This window comes from Cupressus sempervirens, chromosome 4, assembly GCF_028749045.1.
Source record: "Cupressus sempervirens isolate cs-2001-9-10 chromosome 4, ASM2874904v1, whole genome shotgun sequence".
Taxonomy (NCBI): domain Eukaryota; kingdom Viridiplantae; phylum Streptophyta; class Pinopsida; order Cupressales; family Cupressaceae; genus Cupressus; species Cupressus sempervirens.
The window spans coordinates 372,495,690-372,517,548 of NC_143121.1; the positions used below are offsets into that span (position 1 = coordinate 372,495,690).

At 33.4% G+C, this 21,859-nt stretch overlaps 1 protein-coding gene and 1 long non-coding RNA gene across 3 annotated transcripts in view; both read left to right on the forward strand.

Annotated features, from left to right (window-relative positions):
- The first annotated feature begins 539 nt into the window (after nt 1–539).
- On the forward strand, nt 540–1,678 carry LOC149561619 (acidic endochitinase-like). The gene has a single exon (XM_089825208.1). It carries the CDS (start codon nt 551–553, stop codon nt 1,457–1,459), a length of 909 nt encoding a protein of 302 aa, XP_089681334.1. The 5' UTR covers nt 540–550; the 3' UTR covers nt 1,460–1,678.
- Nucleotides 1,679–15,298: 13,620 nt separating this feature from the next.
- The window catches only part of LOC149561620 (uncharacterized), a 35,103-nt gene continuing 28,542 nt past the window's right edge, over nt 15,299–21,859 (forward strand). For both annotated transcript variants that reach the window (XR_016363453.1, XR_016363452.1), the window contains exons 1-2: nt 15,299–15,442; nt 15,754–16,473. This is a non-coding gene — a long non-coding RNA (uncharacterized LOC149561620). The remainder of the gene's footprint in view (nt 15,443–15,753; nt 16,474–21,859) is intronic.

The window sequence follows — 21,859 nt, forward strand, 5'->3', positions numbered from 1 at the left end:
CCATCAACATTGACTGTAAACGTTTAAAGATAACTATTTCCATAGGCCCAGCGGGACTTTACAACATTTCCTCCGAGTGCGCCGCATCAACTTCATTTTTAGAGTTTTGCGAGTAAGTCTCCTGTTGACTAGACCCTACGCAGGCATGCTGGATATCTAACCACGAGAATAACGTCTATGGGAAGGTATATCAATATATAGAATATGAATATCGGCATCCATATTATCGCGCGTGTAAGTTTTTTGGCAAGTTTGGTTGAACTAAACATGACTTTGCCATTAAAATAAGAAAACCGACATCCATATAATCTCGCATGAACTTCCATATAATCTCCCACACATTTCAAACACAAATGCTTGATCATTATGCAAGACTAATTTTTACCAGTGGGACGTAGTGGCGGCTAGTCCTGATCTTATCTCATTACTATTCCTGTAATAAATAATTATTATCGATTTACCCAGCCGTGGACTCCAAAGGCGTCTAGAAACCTCTCTTGTGCATATATATATGTGAAATACGGATATGGGTTGAAGCAGTTGAAGCACAATGGAGATGAATAGGATTAATTTCAGAGCTGCAGCACTTGCCCTCATTCTGGCCAGCTGTATTATCTGGAAGGCCTCTGCAGCAGGAAGCATAGCAATATACTGGGGCCAAAATGGCAACGAAGCCTCTCTCACCCAAACCTGCGCCACCGGTAACTTCAAATACGTCATCCTCGCATTTCTCCCCGTCTTCGGCAACGGCCGCACGCCGCAGCTGAATCTGGCCGGTCACTGTGATCCTTCCTCTGGCGGCTGCAAAAAGCTGAGCGCCGAAATAAAATCATGCCAGCAGAGAAATATAAAGGTGTTTCTTTCGCTCGGAGGCGGCGCTGGAAGCTATTCAATCGCCTCTGCGCAAGATGCTCAGAACGTCGCAAACTATCTGTGGAACAATTATCTCGGCGGGAGCTCTGCGTCTCGGCCTCTTGGCGACGCCGTTTTAGACGGCATAGACTTTGATATCGAGGCGACGACAGAGCACTGGGACGACCTGGCCAGAGCGGTGTCGGCGCTTTCTTCTCGCGGCGGGAAGAAGGTGTTTCTCAGCGCTGCCCCGCAGTGCCCTTTTCCTGACGCCTCTCTGGGAAAGGCCCTGCAGACGGGGCTGTTTGATTATATTTGGATTCAATTCTACAACAATCCACCTTGCCAATACGCCAATGGAGACGCTTCCAATCTGATAAGGTCGTGGAACAAGTGGACAACTTCCATACCAAAGACCAGCAATTTCTTTGTGGGGCTTCCTGCTTCCAGTAGCGCTGCAGGTAGTGGCTTCATTCCAGCGGCTACGCTCAAGTCGAATGTGCTGCCTCAGGTTAAGAAGTCGTCCAAATACGCTGGAGTAATGCTTTGGTCGAAATATCAGGACGGGCAGACTCAGTATAGTTCATCTATCAAAGATTCTGTCTGAGATGAGAGATGATGTTTGCCAGAGTTACTATAGCATACATAGATAATAATTAAAGAACTCGGTTTGCCTGAGTTAGTATAGTATAGTATAGATACATAATAAAGAACTCGAGGCCAGTGAGCTCGGGTTTAATAATGCTCCTGGTTTCCATGAGCCCCGCTACTTGTAGGTAGAGGTCTCCGTAAGTGAAATCAAAGGCGACGAGAAATATTGTGAGAATTTCCTTTTATCCTCTGGATTCATAATGAGTTCTCCGATAGCGAAACTCTATTAATGTCGGGAACATTATGGTTTATGTTGCACTAGAGATAGTAGTAGGCCTTTCGAGGCTCCCTCTACACTAGGTATATCTAAGGTTTTAAAACATAATACATATTAACACTAAAATTAACATTTGTTTTATAAAGCTTAATAGATTATTATAATGTTAGTGTTAATGTAGTGGTTGATAACATCATATAATGCATTCATCAATTCTTTATTTCTGTTAGAATTTTTTTTAAAATACATATATGTTTATCGAATTATTATTTTAATTCAAAAAAAATTGTGGGACAAAATAAGTGACACAATGCATCAAAGTTTATGTCAAATAGTTAGGAAGGAAAGTAGATATGCATGTATGAAAATTGAAATAAAGAATCATGAGATAGCATAAAAAATATAAAGATAAAGATAGCAATTGTGATACATAGAAGTAACTAGCAATTGCACCTTAGTGTGCAATGGGTACGTTGTAGAAATGTGAAAAGGAATTGAAACAACTTAGTTTTCTATATTTTGTACATAATTGAAGTATACATTAGGAAAGTGTAAGAATGGTGGTGGCAAGCTCACATGTCCATTACAGTAGTGGAATAAAATACTTTATAAAGTTGAGACCAATTTTGTATCTCCACTATTAAAATTGTGACATAGAAATCTATAATTAATAACTAATGGAGTATAGGCAACTCTTGTAGAAAGAAAAACATTGCAACACTACATATAATAAGAGAATAAATGAAGTAATAAATTATTTATTAGTAGTAAATAATGCATTGGTGTAAAGTTGTAAAAGACATTTATTTCAAAATGAAGTATGTGAAAAGACTAAAAGGTAATTAATATATGTACTATTTTCAAGTGCTTGACATTTATGTCATTCAAGTAAGAATAGAAAATGGGTTAAAGTAAATAATCAAACAAACCTATAGTTCTAGCAACTCATATATAGTAATTGAAGGATTTCTGTACGAAAATGTTGTGGAATCCTTTTCTTCTTTATGACGACCAACATACAAGTTTTTTTTTTTTTTTTTGCATGCATATATTTTGAATGTGAATGTGGGGTGGATGTAGAGGGTTAGAAGTTCACAAACACTTTAAGTGGTTGTGAATTTCAAGCTTTTTTTTATACCCATTGCATTTTTAGTTTTTAAATTCGACAAGAATAAGGACAACTAAGGAGGCTTTTCATCATTTTTGTAGATAATTGCTTTGACTTGTCTAATTGCACCATTGAAAAGTCTTTTTACAACCCATTAATTCTCACATAGCACAACTTCCTATCCACTACATAAAAGAATATTTGATTGAAGTTGTTCTTCATTTAGATTTGACCATGGTAATCACTTAAGTTTCTCTAGAGTGGATACAACAACTAGCTTTTGTAAACCTAAACATGTGTTTATTATGGAGAAACACCATCTCATTTATTGAAAATATATTTAAGAAAAATAAAATAAAAATTATTTTAGAAGCAAGTGTGGAATCTAGCTCTAACATTAAATCTACAATTATAGGCTATGCATTCCATAAATTTGAGACAAGTCCATAAGAGTGAATTTGAATAGGATCAGCTCTATTTGTTGAAATATTTTGTTTAGCGTTAGAACTATTATGAAGCTATGACATAGTGTACCCCCATAAGAATGAAAAGCATACATTGGGATAACTTTCATTGGTGGTAGCTAGCCCAAGTCACCAAAGGGCATGCTTGATCATCCGCCAAATGGAATGTGATTATGGGTAGGGAATGCTTGTTTCAACCTAAGATCAATTCTTTCAAGCAATATTAGACCAATGAAAATCTTAATAAAAGTATTAGAATGTATCAAATGAAATAAATTCTCTTATGGAAGGTTGCAAGTGTTTGTCCTTGTAGGTGGACCATTTCTTTGATCAATATTCAGAATGTGAAATAAATTATTGATGTTTATATGTTGAATGCTATGACGCATGTTGGTGTGAGGACTAGTAGGGATGACTATTTATTTGTTGTTGAGATGATAATTGTGGACATAATGTTTCTAATAAAGTGATACTTTTACATGCTTTCATTTCTCGAGTAATTGGTTTTAGTGCTAGTAGTAGAGTAGTAGCATATAGGTGTGAAAAAACTATATTATATGCCTTTTTTATTGTGTAGACAAGTTACTTTGAATGTGCTACTTGAGAATAGAAGGGCTTGAAAGTTGTGCCTATTAGAGTTAATTAAATTATAAAAGACTAATTTTTCTATTGGATTCAATTGTAAGTCTTCCAAATTATGGTTCAAGTCAATCTCATGGTTTCCAAGAATATCAATCTCATTAAAGTATATAGGGAGGCCTAGATATAATCCTAAAAAGACTTTATCTTTCATTATTCCTTCATTTCTCATTGGGTAGTCAACATCATTTTCTTTTACTATTGAGGAGGTTTCTGTCACACAAACCATGGATGGCAGTTTATTGAAACCTCTCTCACTATGCTATAAATTGTGATATTTATACAATCTATGCCAAAAAACTATGTATCTAGAACTATTTCAAGTGTCATGTAGGTATTATTGTAGTTCTCTCAAATAGTGCTCATGTGGAAATTTGTCCCCCATATTCTTGAGTGTATTCTAGTTGCATTAGTATTGTGAAGTACTAAAAAGACCATGGAATATAATCTATAGGTATTCAAAAGTGATTAGAGTGTTGAAATTAATGTGTTTCCTCTATCACAATACAAACAAGAGAGATTGTTAATGGTTTTCTATGTCTTTTGCACTACTTTTAATGACACTGTTGTTGATCCTATGGCAAGACATATTGTCAATTTTAGTGCCAAAATACTTAGTCATCATGGCGAGTCGGTTAGTATTGCAACCAAGATTTTCCTCAAGTAGAAAGCACTAGCATAGCTTGAGCTACCAATTAGAAGAATTTTAACCAAGCTCATACGAACCAAGCTAATAGTGTCAATTGAGTAATAGTGTAAACCAAGTTAGCTGAGCATTCTAGTTTCTGAATGAGAACCAAGGAAGCTAAGCAATGTGAACCAAGCCATCAATGTTTGTTGAGTGAATAATGTGAACCAAGCATCTTGAATGAACCGAGTGCTAGAATTAGTCAAATTGAGAGTGTTGCTTGAGTATCAACACATCACCCAAGTAAGCTATTGCACTTGACTATCAACATTGAGTCGGCTTGATAATTATTCTTGAAACTATTGAATAGCTATTATAGCATACCTCATGTAGAGTTACTATTTGGATAAGTATATATGTAAGATATTTTGTTTGAACCAAATCATCAAGGAATTATATTATTCATTATCATAAGATAATATGGATAATGGAAGAGCATATTGATTAGGAGGCTACCAAGTAGTACAAGGGAATTTTAAAAAGACTCATCCAACATAGTCAAATGATCATCATATTATTCAAAGGATCTTCATCAATAAACAAAGTTACAAAGCATAGATGAATCTACTGAGGTGTATCATTTTCAAATCTTCTAACCAGGTGGACCTAATAGTCCTTGTAGAATCCCCTAACCGAGTGCATACTTTATTGTATTGTATAAATCCTTTCACAAGGTGGACCTAGCAGTCCTACTTGCTCTTAACCAAGTAGATCACTAGAAGTGATCAATTGTAAGCCCTAATATGCCAACTTTATTACTACAATCTTGAAGCATTGTGGGTGACATTCCCACCCTAGTTTTACCTTGTACTTAGAGCATTCCTAGGCTACCAAATATTGTGTCAAAGTGTTATGGTGTTCTTCCTTTTACTCCTTTATGTTCCATGCGTACAAGTAGATTAGTTAATATAATAAAGTGGGATTTCACTCAGTCATTATTAAATTTTGAACAACTATCCCATATATATAAATTGTGTTACTAGTCTTGAGTAATAGTTCACTACCTAAATAATTTTGTTCATCTTGAATTAAATAGTTTAATTCATCTTGCTTTGATTTTTTATTCTTGAGTTAAATTTGTACTATATATCAATTGAATATAAGTATTTAGTTAATTATTATAATTTTATAAAATGCAAAAAATTACAATTGAATTATAAAAAGTTACACTAAGATTATATAATTTATATGTTAGTTAGTTATTATGATTTTTAAAAAATTATAATGCATAAAATTTAATATTGAAATAGAAATATTGAAGATGTGTTATGCATTATAAATAATCAAATGTAAAAATAGATATTCAAGATATTGCACAATATCTTTAACTTTTCTAAATATTGAGAATTTGCATTTTGAAATATTGTGTAATATCTTGGATTTGTAAGTCCAATTTGTCATAACATTAGGGTTATCACTCATAGGGATTGAATTGGTAGTCTTGTCTTTAAACCTCTAGACAAGCTGAGTAGTTAAAGCTTTTGCTAGAAGCTTGAGAATTGCTTGAAATTGTGTTGGTCTAGTAGCTTGTATTTGATTTTGGTGAATTCGACCTCCAAGTCTAAAGCTTTTCATTTAGCAACATCCTATTTTAGCTGAAAGAGTTGCAATCATTATAAGATGAGCAAACTTTTCATTCATTAAGGGGAGGTAGAGAGTCATTAATGATAAGATTGTTGGCAATAGTAGTTTGGAAGGCACTAGTGTAAAAACTATAGTTTGTAGTATGTACATGCCATGTAAACATTTCATCTAATGAGACCAAATTCCTTGAAAGTATCCTCTCAAAATGACTCACATGTGTATTGCCTACCCCTAGTTTGCATCTCTGTTATCAATGCCAAACTCTCTTTTTTATGCTTGATGTTTAGAGCATTACTTTCAGATTATCAGATATTGTTTCAAACTTAATTGATTTATGATGAGATTACTTGGTACTCTATCTTCATGTATGCATGATGATTATTACAGTGTTTTCAATTATTGATGATGATTAGTTAGATGGATTATTATGTGTTTTTTTATGGATACTTACCCCATACTACATGTGTATGGTGTGCATGTTTGTTTTCTTTATGTATGTCATTTCTAATGTGGTTAAGGAAGGGAGTTGTAGTCACCTGCTAGTCAGGATCTACATAATGCACCACTTCCTGCCATTGCCTGTTTAACTTAGAATATATTGTGTTTGTACATGCATGGATTTTATGCAGGTTGTAGGTACTAGGTATCAACTTTCCTAAATTGCCAGGATGAGCATACCCTATCACATTATCTCAATGGTAAGAGAGGGGAGATAAATTCTTAAGTCCAAATCCTAAACCTTTTAGCCATTTGTCCTAGAAAATTAGGACAAGTATCTGAGTTGTGTACCCTCTAAATGTGCTGGATGACATTAATTCAAAATTATAACCCCTTAGTTTGATTTTGTATGTGTTTTTCTATGATGGGTTTTTGTATGTTGTTTTATGAGTCTTTGTTAAATTTTCTATTAATTAAGTCTAATTAAAAGATAAAATTAATGATTTAATTTAATGAAAAATTATTACGATATTTTAAATATTTAGTTATATTTAATTAATAAAATAAAAATAATTAAATTTAAAGATAAAAGTTATAAGTATAAATTTAGAACGTGATAATATATATTTAATATAATAATAATATATTTGGAGTTCATTTTTAAATAAATGCTAAATAATATTATTATTTAAGTTAATAAATATTTTATCAATTAAATTTAAAAAATAAATTAAAAAGTGGGAAAAAGAATTAATTTATGAAAAAGTTTTAAGTTTGCATGATGCATGCATGAGATTAAAATATAAGAAATTAATTAAAAGATAAAACAAATGAATTTAATAAAGATATTTTTAATTGCATAAAGTGCGCATAAGATTGAAAATTAATAAATTAATTAAAAGAGAAGTCAAGTGAAAATTAAATCAAGTTAGTTGATAATTCAATTTAAGGTGCATGGAAAAGATAAAGAAAAGATTAAGAAAAATTAATGGAGAGTTAAAGTATAGTGAGCAAGAGTTCTCCTAGGTGAATGCACAATTAGTGCCCTGATTTAAGGAGAGAACTCCATATCACAACTTGGAGGGTTCATTTTTGAGGGACACAAATTTTAGAAGGGAAATTTTGGGAAAATTGTTAGAGAGAAGTTCTTGGATAGAAGTAAATTCTCTCGCAAATCTTCTGGGCGTTGCGATTTTAGCATCAAAACTAGGTAGGTTATTAAGTTTTGTTCACCCAGATCGAATTATGTTATTTAGATAATCATGTCTTCTTCATGATTGTTGAAATCGATTCTCTAGATTTCGTTGCATGAATCTATCACTCTCTTGTTTTGAATCTGTGATATTTGTATCATATCTCATCTGTATAATATGATTGAAAGAAAAATAAACCAATTTGAAACTTTGTCTGTAGGTAAAAGAAAATTGTATTTAATCTAGGAGGGTTTGAATGAATAGAATTTTAGTTGAAAAATTCAAATGGTTTGCCTGAAGTCTCCTTTCACAATTGTAATAAGAAATTCTTTATATGTATGTATGTATGTATGTATGTATGTATGTATGTGTACACACACACACACACACACACACACACACACACACACACACACACACAGATATATATACATACATATACATATATGTGTGTGTGTGTGTGTGTGTGTGTGTGTGTGTGTGTGTGTGTGTGTGTGTGTAATTAAAACATTTAATGGGAGGGGTTTTATTTAAATAAATAAAATTATTTTTAAAAATATATACATTAGAGAAGGTTATTGTTTGGACGAATTTTGTTTAATTTAAATATATATATATAGTCATTTTACTGGAGGGAAATTATTTGTTTTAAATTTTTATATAAAAAATATATATATTTATATATAAATTTAATTACATTTAATTAAATGTGAATTAAAAATAATAAATATTCTCACCCTTGCCTGGGTGGTTGCCTAAAAACAATACACGCTACGAGAGAAGTGTACGACTGTCCTATGGACAGTTCGTCGATGCCTTGGGTAGCACCCCATTAAATGTGGTTGTTAAAAAGAAAACAAAGATGATACAACTTAGCTTACACCTTATTTTAATAGGCTGAAGAATTATGGAGATCATCCATACAAAGAGGATTATTAGGAATGAATATAATTAAGTGAGCCCGGTTTTCAAGAGCCACTATCCATACAACTAAACTTTTTATTGAATTAATTCCATATATTGATTCTTTATCTGAGAATGATCACTAATTATGTGGGGTCATGGAGATTAAATTGGCTATTCGCTTCCTTCTACTTTACTTTTAAATACTTTTAATAATTAGGTTCCTACTTTATTTAGTCTCTTCCTTACGTAGATGTGAGTAAGGGAAACTTTTAAGTTTTGCTTGACTATTCCTTTTATCCTTTGAAAGAATATTCTTATTTGAAAAAAGAAGGGGATTTGTCTCCTCTAATTAAAATAAACTCATCTCATTTATTTTTAAAGATCTCTCTTCCTTAAAAAATATTTTTAGGTAACTTTTGGTGTTCAAATTATTTTACTTGAAAGTGTATTTTGGAGGATTTAAAAGGATATTTATGATTGAAATTTCCTTATAGATATTTTTAAAAAGATTAGCCAAGGTTTATAAATTGTTAAGAAAGTTTAAAATTTATTTATTAATTTAATTGTAATAATTAAATATTAAATATATTTAATTAACTTTAGATAATCTATATAGCCAAGGGTTTAATTTATAATATAAATTGAGTGTTGATTAAAATCAACTAGGAATGATGATGTTATTTAATTTATTTTAAATCTGTTATTGATTTAATTAAATAATCATTTATCTAGAGAAAGTAAAATTTGTCAACTTTATTTATTTGGAGACTTGAAAAAAATGAAAACTGAAACCTTGATTGAGATCAAAGACATTATCAAATCATATTATACTTGGAAACAAAAAATGAAACCTTGGTTGCTAATTAATCTTTGTATTTTGAAAATGAAAATGAGAACTTGGAAACCTATATAATGAAAATTAAACCATTGTGTTTTCTGAACCTAATATTTTGTGAAAGTAACTTTTGTATGCACTCTTTTTATGACATGTGATTTTACTATTGGGTGTCAGTTTGATCTAGCTTTGACCAGTCTTAGGTGGTTACTAGAGGCTCAAGAGTTATGTGTTTGTGATGTCATGCTAATATTTTGATCTTGATCTTTTAACCCAACCATGTTAATGTGATGTTATGCTCTATGATATGTTTGTATTTACTAATTGTTATTGCTTTTCAATATTTTTGTGTGACACTGAGGTGAATGTATGACCTTCTTGACTTAACCATTTTTTAGTCCTCAATCAATTATACTTGGGTTACTTTCTAGTCACCTTGATGGGATTGAAGTGTTTGCTTTGATCTTGGTGATGTCATGTTGTGACATGTTTGACTTACTTTTCAGTTGCTCAATGAGAACCGATAGGTATTGTGATTTATCTTGGGATGCTTTCTAGTTGCTCGTAGAGAACTAATGTGATTATTGTGGATTATCTTTTCATGATTTCTAGTCACTTGTATAGGACTAAGGTGATTTTACTATGATTCTTTGATTTGTGGTGTTATGAGCCTAGGGTAGGTTATCTACATGTAGTGTTGGGAAGTGGCTTGCAATGGGGGTCGGGGCCCTAAGTGGTTCCTATGGTAACTCAATCTAAGTCATTTAATAAGTGAAAATATTACACTAAATGGGATTAAAAAAAACCTAATAAGAGTCTTTGTATGTTCTTGCCCATGCCTCGAGTGCTAGTAAAGACTAGGATGGGAGTAGAGAGAATGCTTGGTTGCTCTCATACAATTCTTCCTGAAGATCTATCAAAAATATGACTTTTTCAAAATGAGTTGAGCTGGAACTTAGGTTAAGTGCCAACTAACTAATGCTAGCCTTTAAGTCCACATCAATCTTAGCCAGTTTATCCTTGATTTCTTTGGTGAAATTTGTTGTGTCACTCAATTTTACAAATAAAGATACAAAATTATTTACAACATTCTCCAATGTAGCACTAAGAGTAGATAACTCTACTTGGTCAATAGCAATTTTCTATGCTACATTTTCTAGAAATTTTCTTTCAAACTTCCTTTCAGCTTTTTCTAGAAGTTTGACCTAACCATCTACATCTTCATTGAACTTATGTAAAATTTCAACTAGTTGTTCAATGATGGGAAATTTTTCATTTACCTCTATAGAGAGTGCATCCAAAAATATTTCTTTAATGTCCTCAAGGATTTTGCCTCTATCCCTTTCTACTCTCAACATCTATTGCTTAGCTCTTTTCTTCCAAAGTTCACCCAATATGTCAATTTTCTCGGTAGAAATATTAGATTGGTGTCAATTTGGAATCAAAATCTCTTCATTTAGGTCAATGTCAACAACATTCTTTGTTGGTATGTTTGTCGTTACACTAAAAGCTTGAGCTTTCAATGAACATCACAAACATTATGCTTACCTAGATCCACGAGAGGTGGTTGATCCACGTTGCGAACCTCGAAGGAGGTGTTGATCACCAGGTCAATAATCTCCCTCTCAACATTGACTGAGTGTTCCACACCGACTGAGGTTTCCACACTGATAGAGTCAAGGAGGCCTCCTGAGATTTGAACCCATGACCGAAGGTTTTGATAGCAATTGTTGGTATTTTTGTCATTGCAACAAAAGTTCAAGCTTTCAATGAACGTCACAAACACTAGACTTACCTAGATCCATGAGAGGTGGTTAATCCATGTTGCAAACCCCAAAGGAGGTGTTGACCACCAAGTCAACAATCTTTCCCTTACCTTTGACCTTGGCAGTTGATGAAGGTATGATTTATTTTCCTTTGCCTTCATCACTCTTTTCTTCAATGCTTAGTTGAAGCTTGACTTCCTTAACTCCTTGCTCAGTTAGGATTGCCTCTAAAAAAGTTAGAGCTTTTTGCTTGGTTACCACTAGGGTAAATGAAATATTTTCTTTTTCCTCATTATCACTCAGTTGAACTATGCTAAATTCTTTAGACTGTAGCTGGAGTGTTGCCTTGTTTAACTCAGAGCTTGATGGAGTGGGTGCTTGGCTTGGAGAGGTTGGAAGAAATGTCATGACCTCTGCTGCAATTTTCTTAGGATCATACTCTTCAATAGTTTGAACCTTTGGTAGATTCCCCTCTTCTTTTAGGTCAAAATTTTTTTTCCACATATTGGATGTGGATTGCACAACATCCTCAATTTTGTTTGACAAAATTTGAAATTTTTAGAATCTGAGAGTCCGTCTATTTTAATGCTTTGACATTGCCTCTTTTATTTCCTTATTAGAGAAATTTGGCATTAGTTTTCTTAAATTTTGTTCTCCGATGTCTTTCTCTATCTTGACTGCATTAGCCCAATGGTGAGAGGCAACATTTAGTAGGGCTTCAAGAGCTTTCCCTTTTGAGTTCATTGGGGTCATACTTCCATTTTTCCATTTTCTCCACTAATGCATCTTCAATCTGTTTTTGCTCCTCCTTGTTTCTAGATTCATATTTGAGGCATTTGAAGTCAACCATGCAAGAGAAATAATAAGAGATGTGAGAAACCCAAAATGGGCTCTACTAGATCATAGGCCCAATTCATTATATTTATAATGAAATTCATATTAAATCCTAGTCTTACTATTGCAAAGAGTTGGCTATACAATTAATGCTAGATGGTGCAGTTGGTGTGTTGGACGACATATTATCTATTGGTTTCGGTGGGTTGTTGGTTGGGGCAATTAAAGTGTGGGTTGTTGACGATGGAGGAACAACGGGCTAGTGGAGAAATTAATATCTGCCAACACTCCCCCTTAATTTCTTCCACTAATGCTACTACATTTATATTATTTTTTCTCATCATAATCACTTCGGGTTTTATGACTTACCCCTAACAAATGTAATACAAATGGTTTCTAGCTAACCAAAAACTTTGCATTTGAATGGTTTCAGCTAACCACAAACCTCACATAAGAGTGGTGACTACAAACCACCAAGCAACACAAAATGGTTTTAAATTACCACTAATTCACATGATGTGGAAACATCGCAAATGGTTTCAAATTACCAAAAACTCACATGATGGGAAAACTATCATTACTTTGGCTTTTCTCCTTGGCCTGCATCAAACTGATTATTGAGTCCATATAAAAATGAATCCATCTATCGAGATACATGGGTACCTAGCCAATGTACTCGCTAGTTTTATAGAAATTCTTTTCAGATACATGGTTCATCAATATGTTAAACCAAACTTTAGGGTGTTGGATAAAATCGATAATGCACCCCTTACAAAAGCTTAGGTATAATACAATGTCTAAACTTGCCTTTAACAAACACAACTCACACTCAACAAATTTGTCCAAAATACATAGCTCCTGAGGATAGAAAACTATCACAATTTCAATCTATAGCTTCCATTGTAAAATTCGTCAATAACATCTTCTTGCATAATTGCACTCCCAAGATGAACTACAAACAATGCTAACTCTCACATATTTCATTAAGACAAAAAATAGAAACGACAAACTTCATAAAAAATATTTCAAACACAAACACATAATAAAACCCTTTTAGTAGCAAAAAAATAAACTTCCATCTACCACCTTAAAATCTTTCTTTTCACATCTTCTATCAGATCTTCATGTCTTTACCATTGGCTCTTAGGGCCCTTTTGGTTGCAGGCATAGGAATTGGGAATTAGAAGAGAAAATTTGAATGGGAATAGAAATGGGGAATGGGAATAGGAAATTACAATCCAATTCCTTCAATCTCTTGTTTGGTTGCACAAACTTGAATTGAACATAATTTATAGAGGGTTCCAGTATCTACAGTTTTTCAGCTTATCTATTCAATTTTCTGGCCAGTAGACAAAAACCTAAAGAGCATCTACAACTTCCCGATAGAGCCCATCATTCGTCAGAGAAAAAAAGAGTTGAACACCTACTCCTCCTCTCAAAGAAAACTAACAAGTTCTAGAAATCTAGGGCCTCTGGCACCAGTGGGGCTATCCATGTGAATCTATTTGAAATTAGACGTAATAGAAGAAAACAAAGATGGAAAGAAGAATGCCCAAAAATAGCGCTCCCCCCATCAGAAGATATTCGTTCCATTCATTGTCCTCTTTAGTTGGAGGGCTAAAAATATATGTTTTCTTGGTATTCCTCGTCACTCATAATTTTCGTGTCCTCCATTTTGTAGAGTTGTGCAAAAACTAAAATTGCTGTTATTTTTGCAAGAGTAATATATATATTTTTTCAGTATCATCAGTTTGAAAATGGCCATGATTTTTCATTTTGGGGAGCTTCAGCAGGAAGTTATAATGAAGTGGATCTGGAAACATTTTCAAATAATAAAAATTTAAAATTGGAATGGGAATAGCAATTCCAATTACAAGTATTTTGGAGAATGGACAAATGCTCGTTTTAGGGCAAAATGGGAATACGTATTCCTATTGCCAACTCTGATTTGGTGCACCAACCAAAGAATTAAAAATGAATTCTAATTTTCTATTCCTTTAGCTTCAAATGTCATTGCATGTTGGGCTATGATGTCACAACCTTAATGACAAAATACTCAATCGCTAAAACTTTTCATTTGCCAAAAAAAACTCCAAAATCATCTCCAATTAGCTTTGGTACCATGATGAAAATATAAATATTGCTCTGATACCATGATGAAAAATACAACACAACATTGAACAAGCAGGAGAAATAGTAAGAGATATGAGAAAACCAAAATGGGTTCTGTTGATTACATGCCCAATCCATAAATATAATGAAATACATATTAAATTTAAATCCTAGTCTTACTATTGTAGAGAGTTGGCTATACAATTAATGCTTGGACGGTGCAGCTGGTGTGTTGGATGGTGTATGGACGGCATATTGTCTACTGCTTTTGGGGGTTGTTGGCTGGGACAGCTAAAGTGTGGGCTATTGGACTGCTGATGGTGGAGGAAGAACGAGCTGGTGGAGAAATTAATGTCTGCCAACAGGCTAGTCTTGTTCTTATCACATTACCATTCCTGTGATCATAAATAATTATAATCGATTAACCCAACCGTGGACTCCAAAGACGTCTAGAAACCTCTCTTATGTATATATATATATATGCGTGAAATACAAATACACTACTCCAAAGTGGATGTATTTACGATGGTAGTTGAAGACAATATTTTTTTTGTCATTAAAAATGTTTTTATTTTATTAATATTTTTAAAAATTTTAATCATGTTAGGTAAAGACAAAAGTTAAAGGGCAGTTTAGACAGGGGTCCCATGAGGGGGGGCTACAGATCTATTTTTTAGGTACAAGTGGTCCCATAAGATTTTTTTTGAGGGGCTATAGGATTAATTAGAATCTTTTCCTTCATAATAGGAGCTCCATTTTTTAAGGAAGCGGATGAAAATGGGGTGGGCCATTTGTCAAAAACTGAGACTTTAAAACTAAAAAAGTCTTTTATCATAAAATAAATTTTAGAAAAATTTTCCTTAAATCTAGGAGCTGAAACTCAAATTACAAAATCCATAGGATCTCTCAGCTTACAAATTTCCTTAAAAATCTCAATGAATGCAGCTCTTTTTTTTAGGAAGCTGGCTTACATAAGACCCTAGCCTTAGTTATTCACATAATAGCAGTGAGCATTTCATTTTCCTCAGCTCACGGTGCTCGAACTCGACCTCTTCTGCTATGAAGAACACATCAAACTGTTGCTTCTTCTAGAGTAATCAACGGCAGCCAACGGTAATCAGTGAGGCATCATCGACGGGAAGGGTCATCAAACAGGTACTTGTTCAGATTATAACTATGAGCAGCAATACAGATATCTCCTATGCCCTAGCCGTGTACGCTCACCAGAATTCTTAATGCAAGGGTCCTTCATGAAGTGGGTTTTCCCTATATTTGTACGAAAACCAATTCTGTAAGCTTTTCATCTTGGTCGTAATCATCCTTTTATCCACCGGCTCACTCTCTTTTTTTCCCCTCATAGCCATCCGACCGCGCTCAGGGAATTGGTATTTCAACATGCATCTTTCTCTCTATAAAATTGACCTTCATGGTGCTTATTTTGTGAAAAATTCCTATTGGATATGCAGGTATCTTTGAGTGCGAGGAGATTTAAGCGAGGGCTTTTCCATTTTTCAGCAGCCTTGAATTATGTAGAGTTGTAGACAAATGACCAATGATTTTTTTGCACCTTTTTAAGCCCTGAATTTTAGATTTTTTAATTTATTGTTTGGAGTAGGCAACCTTTTATTTGAAGTCTTAATGCATTATATCTGTAGCCTTTTATCCAGATAAACATTATATATATTTCTCTCTGTAGAGTCAATTATCCTTAGCTTAGTGTATGAACCTTTTTCTCTCCAGCATGTGTTTATACTTTCAACATTTTTGAATTACTAGAGGCCAATATCAGGGGCATCAATGAACCTAGCAAGAAGCATAGTCTATGCCATCCCAGGGAACAAATACACAAGCATTTAGAATTACATGCAGCAAACAATTTCCATCCCAGCAAGCTATGGTTGTATTTCTTATCTAGTTGCTTGTGCTTAGGCACCACTAGTTGCTCTTACCTCTCCTCCTCTCATAGGAAACCCAAAATGCATGTGGCAGTCGATTTCTTTCTCAAAGCTTAGATCTGTTAGTGTAAGTACAGATGGTAGACCTCTAATTCCATTGATCAATTCAAAGCCCTACTATTGAAAGGGCAATGTTAACTAAGGAGCATAGGGCTAGTCTGGTATTCCTTGTAATAAGGTGGTGTTTCTTCAATCAGCTCAGAGAAAAAGCTAGATCTGCATTTCAAATAGGTAAGAAAATTCCCTGCTACCCTGTAGATTTGAAGTGTTTCTTTTTTTGTAATTTGGGTGTTGTAAGATTACAAGATGTATTGTTACTTGTTGTAATGTGGGTATTGTTATATGTTGTATTCTTAACATGTCAAAGGAATCTTTGTGGCTTCAATACTTGTAAAGCATTGCCTCCTTGTACCCTGCATTTAACATTTCATGATTCCCTAAAGTTTGATAGAGTTTTTGTAGAATTTAAAACACAAGAAAATAGGGCAAAGCAAAGAACCAAAAGAATTCAATACAAACACAAATTCTTAATGATATTCCATGCTAATCAATTACATATTGCAGGTTGCTATTACTTCAATGTCTTAGTTTATTAAAATAGTAGAATATTATTTTTAATAGAGTATTCAAAGTTCACATACTTCCTCAAACTAACATTTTTTTCTACAAAACTAACTTAATGAATGGAAAACTAAACTCCTCATCTAATTGGCTCCATCCCTCTCCTACCAATTAAATACATTTCCTTTCATGGAACCCTCTAAAATAAAAGGTAAAATATGATGAGATGAGATAAATTCAACATATACTACTATCTTGTAAGAGTAAATAACATAAAAGTAATATTCATTAATGATTGCATGATTCGATAGATTTTTTCCAGCTATGATTGTCTATTAATAAAATGGATAAAATGAATATTATTCATGATTGCCTATCAAAAATATTGATATTTATGATTGCATTTTGAAAAGGAGTACCCAATCATTACCTTTAACTTATGAACACAATCTCGTATTTGTGGAGCACTAAAATAAAAGTCTCAAATATCATGAAACATGAAACTTGCAAAAACTATCTATGTTCTATAGATTTACATTAGTGTCTATCTTATCCCATACAATTGGGGTCGATGGATCTATCTACCATTTCCTTATGCATATATCAAATGGTGGGTTTTCTTAGTTGACGTTGAAGATCTAGACACCTTTGGGTTGAAACGGGTATCTATTCTGTGTATCTAATATGCACTTTATTCATTCCTACTGGTTATATATCTTCTATACTCAAACCATGTATCTTGATCTTTCTCTGAAAAGCCTTTAAGGGCTTCATTTCTATATAATTGGCTATAAGTTTTTTTTAATAGTTTTTCTACCTACTTTTATCAGTATTGAGCCTATTACTAATGACCAAAATCTAAGATTTTTCTCCCGTGTTCTCAACTTTTATACTCCTAGTATTTTCCTTTGTTACCTAGTCAAACCTTCCTTAGATGCTGATAAATATTTTTACTTATTTATACTGCTTCAGAGATTGAAAGTGAGAGTGAGTGAAGAGAATGTTGATCCTTCTACCCTCTTCTTTCTCTTTCATGACCTTATAAAGTTTTTAATATGATTGAACTCTAATTATTAGTTTACAATAACTCAAGCAAGGCTTCTTATACAATCTCAACTATTTTCCAAGTCATCTTTTCTTTCCCTTCCTTTTTGCCACTATCATAATTGCTTAGTATATTGTTTCAAATGACCTTTAGTGCATGTTGGTTGGAATTGGTCAAAATAACTTCTAAGAAGATACCTATGACTAGGCAAAAGAAAGGTATTGTCCACTTTGTTGATTGCTAACAAGTGCTACCCTTACATAATTGAGATTCTTGTCATAATTATCCCATTCCTTTAAACTTTTCCAAAATTTGTTCAACTATCTTATGAATCTATGAATGTTTCTTGAGTGTGCCATTGTTTATTTTATATGGTTGATAAGACTAAGAATATGCTCGACTTCTTTCTTCATACTTCATTACATATTATCTTTCACTACCATTGCTACTATATGTAACAACTACTAAGTATCCTACATTGCAACTATGCCTTCTGTTACTGAGAAAGTTCCCCTTTCAACTACTGCCACTTCTTTAGTGATTTTCATCTATGTTACTTCATTGAGACATTTGATTGATTGTTTTGGGATATCCTTTTTACTTTTATATGTTTCCATGAGGGAAGAGTCATGTCTTTTTAATTAATTTTCCTTTTTGAAACAATCACAACTCTTGACCCTTCTTCTAGAAGATTTTGATCTTATTTAAAATATTTTTTAATTTAGTTTCAAAGATGTTTTTTCTTAAAACATTATTGAATGAATATTAATCAAACTACTGTCATATTTTGGTCAAATGTAAATAATATCATTTGAAGACTTCAGTTTGAATTCGTCAGTTAGACTGTGATCACACTATTAAATAACACTCATTCCCTTACGGGGCGCATAACACAAATGCTACATACTTGGAAATATGAAATCTAACATTTTGGGTTTGGGAAATTAGACAAAACATTTGAATGCCTTGGAACTCTGCCCTATAATGTTGTTCTTTGATTTCGTTGACCCTTTCGACATGCTAGACCATTACCCATTCTATTTTTCAATGAGGAACAACAATTGATCCTCTAAATCACCTTCAGTGCTTTCACGTCACAGGCATGAATCATCACCTTTTGTTTCTCTTGTGCCATGAGGAAACATAGCAAAGTTGGAAGTTGAAAAGTCGATTATGTTCTTTGTGTGATGTTGAGTCCATTTTTCCAGTTGTATGCAAATTTAAACTAGTTTTCAAGGGCTTTTAGAGAGTCTTAATTAGAATGGCAGGTAATTTTGGTCGTTTTTAGTTTCCTAGCTTCATATTTGACGTAGTATCTTCGATGGATTTCAATGCAAATTTCTTATCCCCAAGCTCCTCGTGAATGAAATTATTGGCGAGAAGCTTCCTCAAGAACAAAAGACCATAGGAGTCGAGTTTTTTCATAGAGATTCATTATCTCCCAACAATATAACCTCATAACGTTGAACATATCCTTAAAAAGAAGCCACGAGAGACTACAAATATTTCAGCTCTCTCATTCTGAAAAGTTTGTGGAAGATAGATGCCCAACGTATTGTAAGTGTTGGAAATGGAGAATTCTTCTTGAAAGTCTCAATTGAAAGCCCTCCTCTGTCCTACTGTGTAACTCTTGACACGTTGAGTGACTTAACATGGACCCAATACATGCCTTGTGTTGAATGCTACAATCTGTTGGATGCCATTGATGTCAAAAATACAATCAGGGTAACAAATAATTTGAACTTCTGAAATAGAGCATAAACTTAGATGATCATTGTGAGATGATTATTGTGTGTGTCAATAACAATATCGTGCAAATGATTATCAGTTTTCTGAATGGATAACAATTGTTTAATTTTTGAATGAATATATGCCTACAACAAAAAAAAAAGGACAAATACCTTCAATCAGAGCAAGATATATCAAACTATTTTGAACAATCTTTGAATGATATATTTGGTTGTTGCTGAAGTAAACTTTTATAGATGCTGGACATATATATAAAATAATGCATAGTTTGTTTAAAAGAAAATTAATATTCTCTGTCGCATGTCAAACCACAAAAAGTTGAAAGGTATCATTATGCACATGTAAGTAACTATGTTTGCTGGGAAAGTATGAGAAGTTTTGATAATTTCTACAAGACACGCCATGAGAAAAGAGACAGATTTTGTTTTGAGCACATAACAGGATAAAGACAATTTTTATTTGTCTTATTAGACATGCAACTAGGCAGGATAATTACAAGCATACTTGGACCTGATGTTTTTCAATTTTTGGAACAGGCTGGACACTGATTTGTCCTATGAGGCACACACACAAACAGGCTGGTCAATTACAAAGCAAGACTCAATAAAGTTTTTAGAATGATATTTATCTTGTACTGAAAATGATAACGTATGATATTTGTCTTATCAGTGCTAATCAAGACAATTTTTTAAGAAAAGATTAAGATACGAAAGTGTGTGTCTCACTTGAAATAGTGCAAAGACAAGATTAGTTTTGGTTAAAGAACAAATATACAAGAGACAATGGCCATGTCGGGAATTACAAATCATAATAAGCAAAACTAAATCTTTGTTAACTAGCAGTTGCTAAATATAATCACAGCTGAATTAACCTCTTTAAAGGTATTGAGTGCCTCTATATATTTGAGTGCTTCGGCATGTATAGAAAAAGGGTGTGATGGTATCATTGTAACTTTCTATAACACATATTTAATCTCTTGATTGAAGAAGAGTTATAAAACTATGTGAAACATAAAAGTTCCAAGAGATGCTAAATAAAAGAGATCATTTATTTTAAACATTTGACAGTGTCAAAGCTACGGTGTTGCAACTTGTAATGTCCCTTTACTGATTTTACATGGTATTTCCAGCCCCAAATCAGATCTTTAAAATCAAACAACCAATATTACAAAGATCAACCAATTTCCCAATAAAACCCAAATCGGGTATGTCCAAATTAGTGCAAAAAAAAACTTCACAACTTCACAAATTACTAATAAATCTGAGAATGGACATTTTTACAGAAATTTCAGCAGCATAACAGCCTACAAAATGACATTTTCAGATTTGTATAGCCTTTACACAACAGCTCACAAATGTAGGACAAAACTATGCTCAATCGGGCTCCCGAAATTAACAAACAATGCCTGGAAACACCACAAAAACACTCATAAACTATCTCAGAAGTTTAATCACGATCCAATACATATATTCAACTCTATTTTAACATCTTAAGGTCTGAAATACAGCAGCAACCCAAACTGATATGAAACACTCAACTGAAAACACCAAACTCAAACAAAAAAAACCCCGAAAACCCACAAATCGGCACTATTCAGCACAAAGGCAAACTCTATATGAGCATGCACATGGAGTGGCTTCAAACTCCCATCCTTAGCCTTCTTGGAAACCTGCAAACTCTCGTTCTTGGGTCTCCTTCTCCACAGGTTTGGTAGCCTCTGAAAAACAACAAGAAAATTAGCAAAAATCAAGTTCTGGAATGAGTCCAAAATGCCTCCAAACCCCTTTTAAAAAGGGCATAACCCTAACTCACGTCCAAGAGGGGTTAATAAAATATAATTTAATAATAATTTTTATTTATTAGTCCATTGGTTTCCAAAGATTAGCCCCTTTTTTCCGACTTCACCTTTTTGGAGCCTGTCTGCCTTAGCAAAGTTTATTTTTTTTAATTATTTGAATAGGGGACATGACAAGTCCTCCCCTCCCAAATATTGCTTGTCCTCAAGCAATGAAGGTTGGAATTCTCAAGAATATGTGCTCCTTCCCAAGTTGCATCCTCTAGTGGTAATCGTTTCCATTTGACCAAATGCTCCATGACGCTCCTATTTCTCAACCTTTTCTCTCTTGTATCCAAAATCTCTTCTAGTATCAAAACTAATTTCCCTTCATCATCAAGAGGTGGTAATTCTGTAGATACTATGGTTTGCTGGCCTAGAACCTTCTTTAAGCAAGATACATGAAAAATATTATGTATTTTGCTATT

Excerpts from the sequence above, each read along its gene's own strand:
- LOC149561619 (XM_089825208.1), top strand. The coding sequence starts at position 551 with ATGGAGATGAATAGGATTAATTTCAGAGCTGCAGCACTTGCCCTCATT.